This window comes from Lingula anatina, chromosome 2 (assembly GCF_051362555.1).
Source record: "Lingula anatina isolate TDL-2025a chromosome 2, LinAna3.0, whole genome shotgun sequence".
Lineage (NCBI taxonomy): Eukaryota > Metazoa > Brachiopoda > Lingulata > Lingulida > Lingulidae > Lingula > Lingula anatina.
The window spans coordinates 10,754,030-10,767,381 of record NC_141768.1 but is presented as its reverse complement, the minus strand read 5'-3'; the positions used below and the strand labels follow the sequence as shown (position 1 = coordinate 10,767,381).

Sequence of the window (13,352 nt, the reverse complement as noted above, 5' to 3'; positions counted from 1 at the left end):
GTTCATAAACCAGTGTTTTTTATCTTTGTCATTTTTGCAAAATAAAAACCGAAAAATTACATAATGTTAATTTTCCTCTCCAGGAGAGTGACAGTGAGCCACCTAGTGAGAAGGGAAGCCAGGCGGCGGCCCCTCAGCCACACCAGTCCTCCAGTTTCATGACAGCTAATCCTTATGTCAATGATCCTGTTAGACAGTCATGGAAGAGACAGAAATCCAACAGTAAAGCCTACAGTTACACAGACAGTGAACAAGAAAGTAGCCATTATGCAATGAGTCTAAATGGAGGTCATATAATTATGAACAATATGGCAGGTTCTCGGGCACCATTACCTGGCTTTTCATCATTTGTATAGTATTGGCTGCATTCTGGCACAAAAAAGGCTGGTCCTATTTTGATAAAGTATTCCTAAAGTGCCATGGGTTTCTGAACAAATTTTTTAATGAACTAATTAACAAAACTTTGCACAATGATCTCAAGGACTTGTAGTCATGAAGGATCTGTCACAGATGAAGCTGGATTCATGTCTACATCAAGCAGTAATATCAATGTATTTTGAAAAAGGCATATATTTATATAAATTGATGTAAGATGTTTTATTTTCCATTTCATGTTCATACTGCAAACTACATGCAGTAGCACAGAGGTGGTAAATACAAAGTTGACAGAGTCATGTTTTTCATTCAAACTGTACAGACACGAACATTACATATCTTATTTTAAAATCAACATATGTAGTATAGAGGTAGTATTTTGAGTCTGACTGTACACTACTTATGTGATAAAAGAAGACAACTCAGCAAGTAAACTTAGACAATATAGCTTAACTGAAATGTAAGAAATGGAGGGGAGAGGCTACATAGCATTGCCATTAAAGTAACTGTTCTATTAGAATTGAAAAGAACTGTGATTGTTTTAAAAAGCACACATCAAAATAACTAGAGATCTATGCAAAGAGGTGATACATCATGAGAGGTATCATTGTCGAGACCAGTTACACATGCATATCAACACTTGTTGTACATATCCATGGACTACTGAGTATTTGAATATTTTTTTATACAAGTTGGTTATGCTGTGGTTGAATAAGCTTATTTAAATGCATGCGTGGCTGGAATTGTTTTCTACTCTAAATGATTTTCCTTTTCATGCTGTAGAAGAATTTCCTAACATGTACCACTGTATCAACTTTTTATATTCATTATTGAATTTAACTTTTAGTACACAAATTGAGTAAATGAAAGATGTACATGCTATTAGAATTATTGAGCAGTGTGTATATGCACATTGAATGTGTTTCTTTCATTCAACATTATATCATGATTTGAAAATATTTAAGTTGCATTTTAGAGAAGTACACAATATTTGTATGTGTACAGGTGCTTAAGCTTTTTCTCTACAGACACATTTTATGTACCTCTTTTAAGGACAGCTTTATCAGTAAGTTAACCTGGCAATGCTTTATAAACCCAGATTTCTTTTACCTATTCATCTATATAAGGTACATCTCATAAATGTACATAATATATATACATTTCATCATTGCATTGTGAAATAAACATCATTATTTACACATTGAAGTTCTTGCCTCGTCTTACTTCACTCTGTAATCCTAGATCTTCGTTTTTGGGAAGATAAGATTACTGGTTTATTTTAGAGAACTTGCTCTTTCTATTTTAACACCATAAAGGTAAAAGCTTGAAAATCGAATTTTATTTGACAGCTGGAGAGGAAAATCAGAAACTGCATGGTACAAATGCACAAGTATTTTTAATTCCTTGATAGTTCTGCTTGAAAATCCTTCATGATGATGATGTGCTGGGAAAAATTCACCTTGATCTTTTTTATGTACAGACACAGATGTGTCTGTACATATTGCCATCACCTGCGTCTGTCGTCGCCGTCGCCGTCGCCGATCATGTCGCCGTCGCCGTCGCCGTCGCCGTGCACTTTCAGCGTTAACACCATAAGTGGAAGACAGTTTTACTTTTTGGCTTTATATTTACAGAGCTGACTAATATTCATAAAACGCAGGTCAAGTTCGAAAATCAGCATGATCGTGCCATTATTGTAGAATTTATGCTGTTTTTTCACTTTTTAGCATATATGCAACACTGTTAACACATTTCAAAGAAAACCGATAGGCCTGTTGTCATGAAACTCACGGGAGTTATCAATCTTACTAAAATGCAGATCAAGTTCGAAAATCGGCATGATCGGGCCACTATTTTAGTAGTTATGCTGTTTTTTTCACTTTTCAGCATATGTGCAACACTGTTAACACATTTCAAGGAAAACCGATAGACCTGTTGTCATGAAACTCACAGGAGTAATCAATCTTACTAAAACGCAGGTCAAGTTCGAAAATCAGCATAATCGGGCCATTATTTTATAAGTTATGCTGTTTTTTCACATTTCCTCAGATTCAATTCTTAGGCATGTTAACAGTCTCATTATTTAACTAATAAGATTAGTAAAAGTGTTTGTTTGACATTTCCTGCATCTTTACAACATTGTTAGTTGATTATGTAAAAATGATGGTAAACTTGTTATCATGTATTGTATAATAGAGTTTCAAAAATGGAAATAAACTCAGATTCATTCATTCATTCATTCATTCACTATGTTCAGAAACTCATAATGGAGGAAATTGGACATTAAACACTGTTCTATTGATATTTTTCCCATTTCATCAATTTTCTTAGTTGATCATATATAAATGGCAGTAAATTGTTAATTTTGTTATAAGTTAAAAAATTGTTAAAAATGGAAAAAAACACATTTCAGGACAGTGCTGTCTTGTCTTCATTTTGGCATTTTCAAGGTGTGACTTTGAAGTTCCTTGGGCCTGAAGACCTTTGCTAGGAACATTTTCTGAATATCCATGATAGTAATATTTTATTATTAAAAATTGATGGTAATTATCCTGTTAAACATTATGTAATATTGCATCAAAATTTGAAGACACCCCTATTTTGGACACTGCTCCCATGATGACCATTTAAGGAAAACCATGTCACTTACTGTTCTCAAACTTACAGGAAGAAACATGGGACTTAAATAAAGCTTCAGTGGGCAATGCAGTCTATTTGGTAAATTTTTTTGGCAGTTAATCAGTTTTTTGTGAAAATTTAATTTTTCACATATTGGCATTTTCAAGGTGTGACTTAAGAATCTCCACCGGCTTGAAGACCCATGCTAGTCACATTTTCTGAAAATCCATGATACAGATCTTTTATTATTAAAAACTGATGGTCATTATGCTGTTAAGCATTATGTAATATTGCATTAAAATAGAAGAAAACAAAATTTTGGGTGCTGCTGCCATGATGACCATTATGGGAAAACCATGTTACTTATGATTGTCAATCTTTAAAAAAAGAAACAAAGGACTAAAATGCAGGCTGAGTTAGAAAAGCAGTCTAATTGGCTTCTTTTTCTGGAAGTTATACATTTTAGTGAAATATTAATTTTTATCATGTTGGCATATTCATTGTGGGACTCGAAGCTCCCATGGACATGAAGCCAAATGGTAATCAAATTTTCTACATGTCCATGCTATTTATAGTCAATAATCAAAAATTGGTGATAATTATTCTGTAATTTATTATGTAATGTTACATCAAAATTGACAAAAATCTTTTTGCACTGCTACAACAAACATTATGAAAAGAAAACTGTTACTTATTATTATTTTCAACTTACAAGTATGATTTGTAGGATTGGCATGCAGTTCAAATAAGAAAGCCAGCTCAAATGGGTTATCATTTATTATTGAATTTAAGCAGTTTTATGTGAAATGTTCATTTTTCTCATTCTGGCATTTTCAAAGTGTGAACTTAAACTCCCATGGGCCTGAAGCATTATGCTTGTTACACATTTCACTTACATTGATATTACCTGTTGAGCATAATTAAAATTTGATGTTGAATGTGAAGTTAAGCATAATGTACTTTTGCATCAGAATTGACAGTAGCCTGTTTTGTTATTTCCTGCTTTTTGTCTGTACATATGACAGCTTTGCTGCCTTGTTTTAATGTTCAAGTTGCCTGGAATTTGTCATGCTATTTGAAGTGGTAGGAAGCAATCTTTTTGTCTCTAGTATTTGAAACATGCATCCATGAAAACTTATTTTTTTTCGCTCTTCTTACATTTAAACGTTTCCTTAAATAGCTAAAATGAAAGCCAACAGACATATCTCACTGTACATCAGTCTTTTTCTCATGAATCATTGTTCTAAAAGGAACAAAAGACCAATATTTCCAAGTAATGAATATTCTGGGCCATAGAGAAATGAGCTGTACACATTTTGAAATCGGTGACAATCTCAATGAGGTTAACACAGGAATGCATCAAGTGACGATGGATGAAGTCCACCCATTGTGTTAGAAGAGATCATGAAAACATCTTGATAGACACCCATACCAAAAGATTAGTGATAGAAACGTTTCCCAATACTTCAATGCATCTATATGTACCAAAAGATGCCATTCCCATAATAAATCTCAGTAGGGCCTATAAACCCACCAGCTGATAGATCCGTGAACCCTAGTACCAAACCAAAATTTTACATCTTTTACAATTAGTTTAAGCAAAAGGGTAGGCCTAGGCAGTGCTCTCCACATTTGATGGTCCATAATTTTTCCTTTGAAGCTCATGGGAAACAGAAACTTAATCATTGATTTAAAACATAACATTTAAAATATTTAAAACAAATGGAACAAAGTGTTGGCTTATGTAAAGATGTTAGTGGCCAGTCATTTAGAGGGTACCTGTCCTTGTGCTAGCAACATTTTTTGAATGTCAGCAGGAACAGTAGTACATCATTTAAAATCGGTGTAGATTATGCTATTAAACGTGTCAAAATCGTAATTTCACCATTAAATTAGTTGTTCATAATTTTTACTGTAAAAGTTTTAATGTTACGGTTTCCATCAGTCTTGTCATTTATTTGTACAGCAGAGAACTTTGTCGCCTTGTTAGAATTTGTATTTTAAAGAAGTCCAGCCAAAAATCAAGCAAATTACTTTACATCTTCAGTTTTTCCAAACAAGCTGAGAACATATTTACAAGCCCTTCTGCCTACCATAAGATTTAAATAAACATCATATTTTAACACATGCATAATAAATAGGTTTATTAGATATCTTGGGTATATGTACATATATGAAAGGTCAAAATGTGCCTCATCCACTGGCAAATGCTATCACTGTACACTGGTTTTGAAATAAATTTGTGCTTAAATTCACTCCTACTTTTAGATCTTTTCACAATTAAATAACTTCAACATATGTATTATTATTGGTTTCACTGCTACCAAGTTGTAAAATCATATAAGCATGTTAGTATTGATCTGCTTTTATACTTCTTGGATCTATCAACTGTCTTGATCTTTTGCAAGAATTTTGAAACATGCTACACCTTCCTTTACAAAATTGCACTTGTCTATATTACAACAACGAAATAATAAATGATCAGATGAAGTTAATGAATATTTACAGTTCTTATGAATAAAAATAAAATTACAATTTACCTTATAAGAATCAACTTTTTTGATGCATTAGGTAAAAATTCACTTCCACAACAACAAACTACCCATTCCAATCTAAGTGACATTAATATCTATGACATTAATATCTAACTAAAACCCAAACCAGTTTGAGAAAAAATGACAAATTGATAAATGGTTTCAAAATTCCAACTGAAATACACGACAATGCTCTTTCAGTCTTTTTTTTTTTTTTCACTGAACATTTAGTTTAGTTATTTTAAGGCCTGCTTCATCTTCATCCATCCAAATCATTAATTAGTCGTATTTCTTTGCCGCCTCTGAGTATGCTGGTGGTGCCCCCTGTGGAGGAGGCATGTAAACATTATGTGGGTTGCCTGGATCATAGTAGGCACCATTGTAAGCACTTGCTGCTGCTTCAGCTGCCTTGGCATCTAAAATTACAAAGAACACATATCAGACTTGAACTTTCCCCAGCTGAGGATATAGAGGACCGGTTGCTATTATATGCAGGGTATGTGCTGGGCACAAACACAGCTGTTCATAATGTTAAACTAGGATCCACTATACTGGTCAGGACATTCGTAGAATTCATGTACTTACCTGCAGAGTTGTTTTGCTGGGGAGGATATGGTGGTGGTCTCAGGTTGGGGTCAATACCTGGATATGGGGGTGGTGCCTCTGTCATATAGACACCATCAGCTGAAACACAATACAAACATGTTGAACAGAGCAGCTAGGTCTTAAAGTGAAAAGTAGGCAAAAGTTTACACAAAATGTATCTGTTTAGAAATTGACTCTAATATGTCATTATGAAGTTGAATTACAACATTTTACTACGGTAATACTTACAATTACACAGTTTATTCTGCATTAATGCTTTTCCATTTTTATCAAGATGTAACTGCTTTGCTGTACTGAAGTCTATATACCTAAGTTAATTTACCCATAACATTGGAAAAATACCAGCCACATGATAAATATAGATCTAGTATTAAACTGAAATTGAAAAAAAAAATTATATTTACCTGGTGGGGCTGTTGGGAATGTCTGATAAGGTACAAATCCATAAAGTGGTTCCCCTGGGGGTGCATACGCAGGGGGTGGTGCCTGGTAAAATGGCCCAGCTGGTGGGAAGTATGGGGGTGGTTGAGGGGGCCTGTTTCTGTTTGCTGCAAAATTTGAACATACCTTTGTTTTTACCACTCTGCTCACAAGACACTGACATGATTGGCTTTCACTTATAATTTTAATAAACAAAATTATTTGTCATTTGTTCTATGTGTAACAAATTACTTATTATCAACTACCCTTGGATTATTGCAATTCAATCTATCATGCATAATTAACCTACAAAAATATCATCAAGGGTCTTAAAAATTGACGGATCTGCAAAGCATCATATGCATTCAGATATATAATTTATATAACTTTCAATCTACATTAGATTTTTTATCAACCTTGTTATCTCCCAATAGAAATACATCTCAATAACTTACCAAGCCTCCCTGCTTCCAACATTGCCTGACCAAACTCAATGGCACCTCCACTGTTGAACCACATCTTAAATTTAGCAATTCCCTGCCAGTTTCCTAATAAAACAAAGACATTCTTCATTAAATATATACAATATAAACATAATGCAAGTTAACCTAGTCAGAAATCGCAGTTACAAACTAGTAAATAATAACAAGGTATGCTGCAGCTTACCATTTTGCTCTGCCACTACTTTGCCTTTGATATAATTTGCTCCAAACACAGGCTGTTCCAGCTCAAGCTGTTTCATGCAGAAAAATGGCATACTGAATGATTGAAGAACATCTTTGTTGTTGCGGTTGTTAAATATCACCTAAAATAATAAGAATAATCATTAATACTTATTAATATTACTACTGTAACGAGAGGAAGCTCATAATATAGTTTCAAATTATTCTAGTGAAGGCTATATTTGACATATCTGTGAAAGAATATAAGATCAAAAAGCTGATATCATTTGCCAGTGACTGTGCTTAGGTGGATGTTACTAAGATGTGAAAAAGGGACAAGTTTAAGCTCTGATCAAAAGTTAAAACTATGGTAAAGGATGATAATCCAAGACTTTTTTTTATGACAACATCCAAGTTTACCCGGTGAGTTGTCAAATATAGGCGCCCCTTCTTATTGCCTTTGAACTGTGGAACTGGACCTCCCTCGGATTCTAGTGAGACTTCAACATTATCATAGTAGATCAGGATCCTGGCATATCAGAAATATTGTATTTTTAAAACTACTGTGTAAGTAATTCCAATATGAAGTAAAAGAGATACTAAAAAATCACCTCTACTTACATTAACGAGGCTGTGTACTAGTATAAGATTTGGGTACAATAAAATAATAAGTGCGATTTTGAACATATTTCGCATTGATAACTGCATGTTTATCTATGTCTTTTCTTTAATGCTAAAAACAGGATGTTCTCTCCTAATTATCATTGACATTGTCATTCCTACTCTAGCTTCCTTATTCCAATGCCAAGGATAGCTTTCTGCACATGATTAGAAGGGCTTGTATGCTACGGGAATCTCGACCGTAACATGTAATAATTATGAACAATCTGAAAAGCTGATCATTTGATGTCAATATGGGTTTTTACTACTTTTTACAAGTCTGTGAGTATGACTACATGTTCAGTATGACGTCGTCATTTCCGCGTCTACAAAGTTTGTCTCAAGCATTTCGAATACCTCGTGATAACATGTAATCGACATGTAAATTTTAAAACCCAGTTAATTAAATCATACACAGCTTATATAACGAATATCAATATATGTCTCACCGTTCACCACAGTAAATGAGTACTCCGCCGTTTGCATGTGCAGTATTTAGCGACATGATGGATTCCCCAAAACATATGACGTCAACTTTATACTCTCTAAACATATTTTATGCTAACTCACAAAAACAAAGTCACCGCCCAAAATGAACATTAAAATTCTTAGATAGAGATTATAATAATAAACTATGGTTTCTAATTGTACCATACTACTGCTATTTTCAAGAGAATTAACCTAGATGTATTTGAGAGTAAAAGGTGACCCTGACGGGAAATGTCCTAGCATAATTTATGTAAACACATTTATCCTGTGTGCGGAGCCAATCCGTGCTGTGTCGGCGTCGGAAACTGAGTATTCATAATGTAAACAGAGGATGTTTGCAAGTGGTTACGGTAAAATTAAACTCTTCTAGCCTTTTAGGTTTCGTAAATAATTCTTCCAAAATAGATTGTGTCTACCTACTATGTATTTTAATTTAGTTTAACTGTGTATTTGCAAGTGTCATTTTTGCAGTGTCATGACATATGAGCGTTGACAGCGACAAAGTCAAGTGCATAATGACAAATAGTATTTAGTACTGCAAGTCATTGACGAGGCACGTGTCTTAATGAACCTTCTAATTTCACATTGCTAAGGTTATATACTATTCCTTTTCTTAAAAAAAGGAAGCAAATGACACGTTATTGCTAATAAAATGTTTTAGATAGCATTGGATTGTTTTGATTGCATGATCATCAATGTTGCCACAATTATGTCATTGGGGCCTGATAACATAATGGTGGTTACACCCTATTTTAAACGGGTATATATATTCTGGATCTTGAAATGTTTCTTTCAAAATGTGATAAATTATTTGTCATATTATATGCATGGACCACATTGGTTGCTGTGCATATTTGTGTTGAACTTTGTGTGTTTGTACAAAATACAAATTGAAAAAAACGAAAAAAAGGAAATATCAGTATAGAATATTTTTTAAATATTTTCAGTGATCAGATTCAATTTATTTTTAAGTCTGAACATTTAAGTTGATATTCAAAGATGGAACAAAACAATCTTCAAAACAATACAGCCTTTGTTGTTATTTTAAAGTTGGTTGGCTAATTAGTCTAACTCCAGATTGACATGTGATTTTATTGCTCTTAGCTGCATGTGGTGTTTTGTTAAGAATACGATAAGCTAGAAATGTGAGGAAGTGGATGAAACAGTAAACCATTGTGATAATGTTTTTATAAACCATACATTAACAGTATCAGAGGTGCTACTACAAATCAGTAATAGTTAAGCTTTTACAGATGGAATTACAGTTTAAGTTATTGTAAAGTTCCGTTTTAAGGGATGAATTATTTTGTGATACATGAGAGGATTTTACTTGTTCTATTTTAGGCCTGGATGTTAGCCAGTACTCAGCTATAGGGTTAAAGCTGCTATGCGTCTGATTGGATCAAAAAGATAAGGTCTTCCTGTCAATTTGCTGAAGTATTTTCTAAGTGGAGCCACTGTTAAGTAAATCTGCCTCAGCAATCTTTGCATATATGTAATCAAATGGCAAGCCAGGAAATCCAGCTGCAGCAAGTGAAACTTCAAATGGAAACTCCTTGCCAGCAGCAGCAACAACAACAGCAACAGCAGACTTCACAGGTCAGTGACAATGAACACCAACAACGACAAGATCATCAGCAACAACAGCGAGACAACACTACAGTAACACCAGACCCAGTTGTAATATCAAGTCCCTTAAGGCAGCAAAGGCGGAATGATGGTATTTCTGTTAGACCACAGAGAGGGGCCACCACCTCCTATCAACCAACCAGAGCAAGGACACCTAAGTCAGACATAGATGCTGATAAAAAGTTCTGGTTAAAGCTGGTGTTGGCTTTTGTATTTTTTGGATTCCTGGGAGTAATATTTGTTATTCTTGGAAGTGTGGGAACAGTTTATACGGTCAACTGGAGGGATTATGATGGTTCACCATTACCTTTTGTGTTTTGTGTAATAGGAATTGGTAAGTACAGATTTCTGATAACTGTTAAGAAATGTTATGAAGGGTTATAGAGCTAATGAGTAACACCAATAGGATAAGATTTAAATGGAGCTTGATCTAAGCACAATATGCAGTTCTTTACACAAAACTGGAGAAATACAATCAGTTTGCAGAACCATTTTCTTATTTTGACCCAAACATCTAAAGATTGACACATTATTTTATTTTTTTCCTTTCTGTCAAAAATGTGCATATTTAAAGTGTAATTTTGAGTGATTTAATCATTTTGTCAAAAAAAAAAGACGTTTTATAGCAAGTTGTATTAACTACAGCATGTGCATTTTTTAAATCAGCTAACTTGAAAAAATGTTGCTGATTTAAGGTAATTGATATACATTTTGTAAATTGCTGGCCCTTCACCTCTTGGCTATCATGTCAAATATAATTTGACACCTTAGAAAGGAAACATCAATTGTTTTTTATCACTTTTGACAGGAAAATTAAACAGTTATATGCAGGGGACCATAGGATTCAATACAAGACCTTTTTTGTATTCCGTGGGGCTGTACCTCATGTCAGATGTATCCTGCTAAATTATGCACTTTCAAGAATGTGATCAGATTACATATAAAACATACTGAAACAGAATTTGAATGAAAGGCTGTAACAGAAAAAAGTGAATATAGTAATTATGTCTACAACAAAAGTGGTTACAAATTCTCCCCCCCCCCCAATCCCTCTAATATGCCTTGCTATCTCTGCATGTTGCCACACATGCATAAAAAGAGCATTCCTCTTGTATTTTCAGAGGTTGTTTCTGATCAGGTACATGTATTTTTATTTTCAGTTTGTGGGGTGATCATTGTGCTCATTGGTGCTATCCTGGGAAGGTTGATGATTTCTCAGAAGTGGCGTCAGAACTCTGGGAGGAGAAGTGCTTCACGCAGGAGAGCCACAGGTAAACCTGAAACCAGAGCTCTTTGCACTACAGTTTTCCTTTGATTTTATCACAAGACTGCTTCAATAAAATACTTGAAGAGCATTCTGAATGGTTTCCAACTTGAGTTGTATTGATTTCCTTCCAAATTAGATAAGACGAATCAAGTGGCTACGCTGTAGCTGCTTGTTGTATATTATTGTGCACTATTGGCAGCAGCATGTTTAAACTGAGGGATTTAGAATTTGACATATTATGCTATATAAAAAATACATGCTTTGCTTTATTGACTATTACAGACCATTTACTCTTTTGGTACTTATTTAATATTTCTGCTCTGATGAGGAAGTGGGTGCTGACGGGTGTCAACACGTCACCCTTAATTGGTTTTATCAACACATCAGTATAATTTGTTTTTCAATCTTCCATCATATACCACAATTATATGTCAGATTGTATATGTGCATGAATATCTGTGATAGAAAGACAATTCTCGGATGGCTTAATTGTGTGTTCATCATGCAGTTTCATATTTGCAACTCTGGTTTGATCCCAGGTGGCAGAGACACAAGTGACTTGCCCCCATCATATGAGGCTGCAGTATCAGTTGTACAGGGAGAATATGCTGTCCAAGTCTTCACCCATGTGGACCCCCAGACTGGAGTCATATCACCACCAACATACACAGAAGCTGTGGCAGAATTACCTATGTACACTGTTGAATATAACCAGGCAAACAATTAAATGTTCTAAGCAGTCATGAAGAGTGTTACTTTTTTGCTTAAATTGCACAGATCCTTTAGGAAACTGAAATACTACAGTTAAAAGGACGAGGCAATGTTCAAAATTTATGAAAAACTTATCAATCAAATCATATTGATATACAAAAAGAAAGGCATCTAAGAAATCATAATTATTATGATTGAAACTCTTTCGATTCAATTTTTTTGTCCTTAAATGTTTGATGAATGTCAAAGTATCTTTTAAGCGAGGGTAGTGTGGTTTAATGCATGAAGTCATTAAAAATGTGGTGATTTTAATGTTAGTTCAGGAGGTCATATATTATTACCGATACTTGCAAAAGCCATTATTAAAAAAATCTATTTCTTGAAATGTGAGTATTGACCCAACTTTTTCAGCATTCTGTGGGTTTTGATTTATGACTGATCATATCTATATGAAGGGGCGCCTGATGTATATTAAAGCTGGCCCTCGTCTAATCAATTTAGCAGAAAACATGGACAGATCAAGTTCTCAGGAGATTTAGACATTGTTTATGTAATATCTTCATTGAAAAAACAATTTTGCAGAAAGGTTATTTATAAAACTAATGCTTGGCAGACCTGTCATTTTCCCTTAGTTCAAGCATCATTCATGCTTCCTCAACTGCCTTCAGTTTCAGTGCTTTTCGAAGAATTTCCCATTGCTCAGTGGCATGATACTGCCAGCGATTGACATTGAAATGATCTTGTGAAATGAAGCATATTAGAGAATAAAGCCATTATGTACCATTCGAGTTTACCAAACACAAAGAATGTATTTAAAACAGATGCATATACAGTATGAATTAAGTATGTATTATAAGACTTGCAGAAGTTTAAAATGGAGTGTATTTTTAGGTAAAAATTTGTGATATTGAATGCACATGTACTTAAAAAACAGTGGATTAAGTTACATAAAACTAGCTTCAGAAGTGATATGCAAATGTGTGAACTAATATGGGCTGAATGATATACAAAAGATATATTCCTTTTAATAGAAATAATATTTTGTTTTGTACAATTTTTTTTATCATGGTGTGAATGTTTTTTTTCCCATGCATTAGCAAGTCAATTCATGAGCACAGCTATTTCTCTATTAACATCGTCATTGTCATTATTCAGCCAAATAAGTTTTTGAGTCTTTTTCATAAATAAAGTAGATATTGATTATTAATAAAATAAATGTTAGAAAACATATTTTCATTATTAAGCTTCTATATATGCTTTTAGGAGAATGAGAAAAGATGTTGAAATTAAAGTTACTTAGCCAGATAAAATGTTATTTGGAAAACTTATTAGCAAGTAACAAGTGTAAATAAAGTTTATGGACATAATAATCTCAGTTTT

At 33.9% G+C, this 13,352-nt stretch overlaps 3 protein-coding genes across 8 annotated transcripts in view; 2 read left to right on the top strand and 1 right to left on the bottom strand.

Moving 5' to 3' along the window:
• LOC106156212 (protein sidekick-2) overlaps positions 1-1,581 on the top strand; it is a 32,289-nt gene extending 30,708 nt beyond the window's left edge. For 4 of the 5 annotated variants that reach the window (XM_087005713.1, XM_013531357.3, XM_013531366.3 and 1 more), the window contains one exon: positions 84-1,581. In XM_087005713.1, the coding sequence (XP_086861839.1) occupies positions 84-356 (273 nt within the window). In that variant the 3' untranslated portion in view covers positions 357-1,581. The remainder of the gene's footprint in view (positions 1-83) is intronic. The other variant, XM_087005714.1, reaches the window with a different exon arrangement.
• A 3,530-nt stretch (positions 1,582-5,111) lies between these two features.
• On the bottom strand, positions 5,112-8,489 carry LOC106156247 (WW domain-binding protein 2). 2 transcript variants are annotated; one of them, XM_013531416.2, is made up of 7 exons: positions 8,326-8,489; positions 7,637-7,745; positions 7,221-7,359; positions 7,010-7,102; positions 6,539-6,682; positions 6,114-6,212; positions 5,112-5,944 (listed from the first exon to the last, which is right to left on the bottom strand). In XM_013531416.2, the coding sequence occupies exons 1-7, from the start codon at positions 8,427-8,429 to the stop codon at positions 5,808-5,810; spliced, it is 825 nt and encodes a 274-aa protein (XP_013386870.1). In that variant the 5' UTR covers positions 8,430-8,489; the 3' UTR covers positions 5,112-5,807. The 2 variants fall into 2 exon arrangements, with proteins under 2 accessions (XP_013386870.1, XP_086860981.1); XM_087004855.1 differs by lacking the exon at positions 7,637-7,745 and having other exon boundaries at positions 8,326-8,427.
• An 84-nt stretch (positions 8,490-8,573) lies between these two features.
• On the top strand, positions 8,574-13,342 carry LOC106156249 (uncharacterized). Its single transcript, XM_013531432.2, has 4 exons — positions 8,574-8,715; positions 9,710-10,328; positions 11,155-11,265; positions 11,801-13,342. Exons 2-4 carry the CDS (start codon positions 9,869-9,871, stop codon positions 11,986-11,988), a joined length of 759 nt encoding a protein of 252 aa, XP_013386886.1. The 5' UTR covers positions 8,574-8,715; positions 9,710-9,868; the 3' UTR covers positions 11,989-13,342.
• Positions 13,343-13,352: the final 10 nt, after the last annotated feature.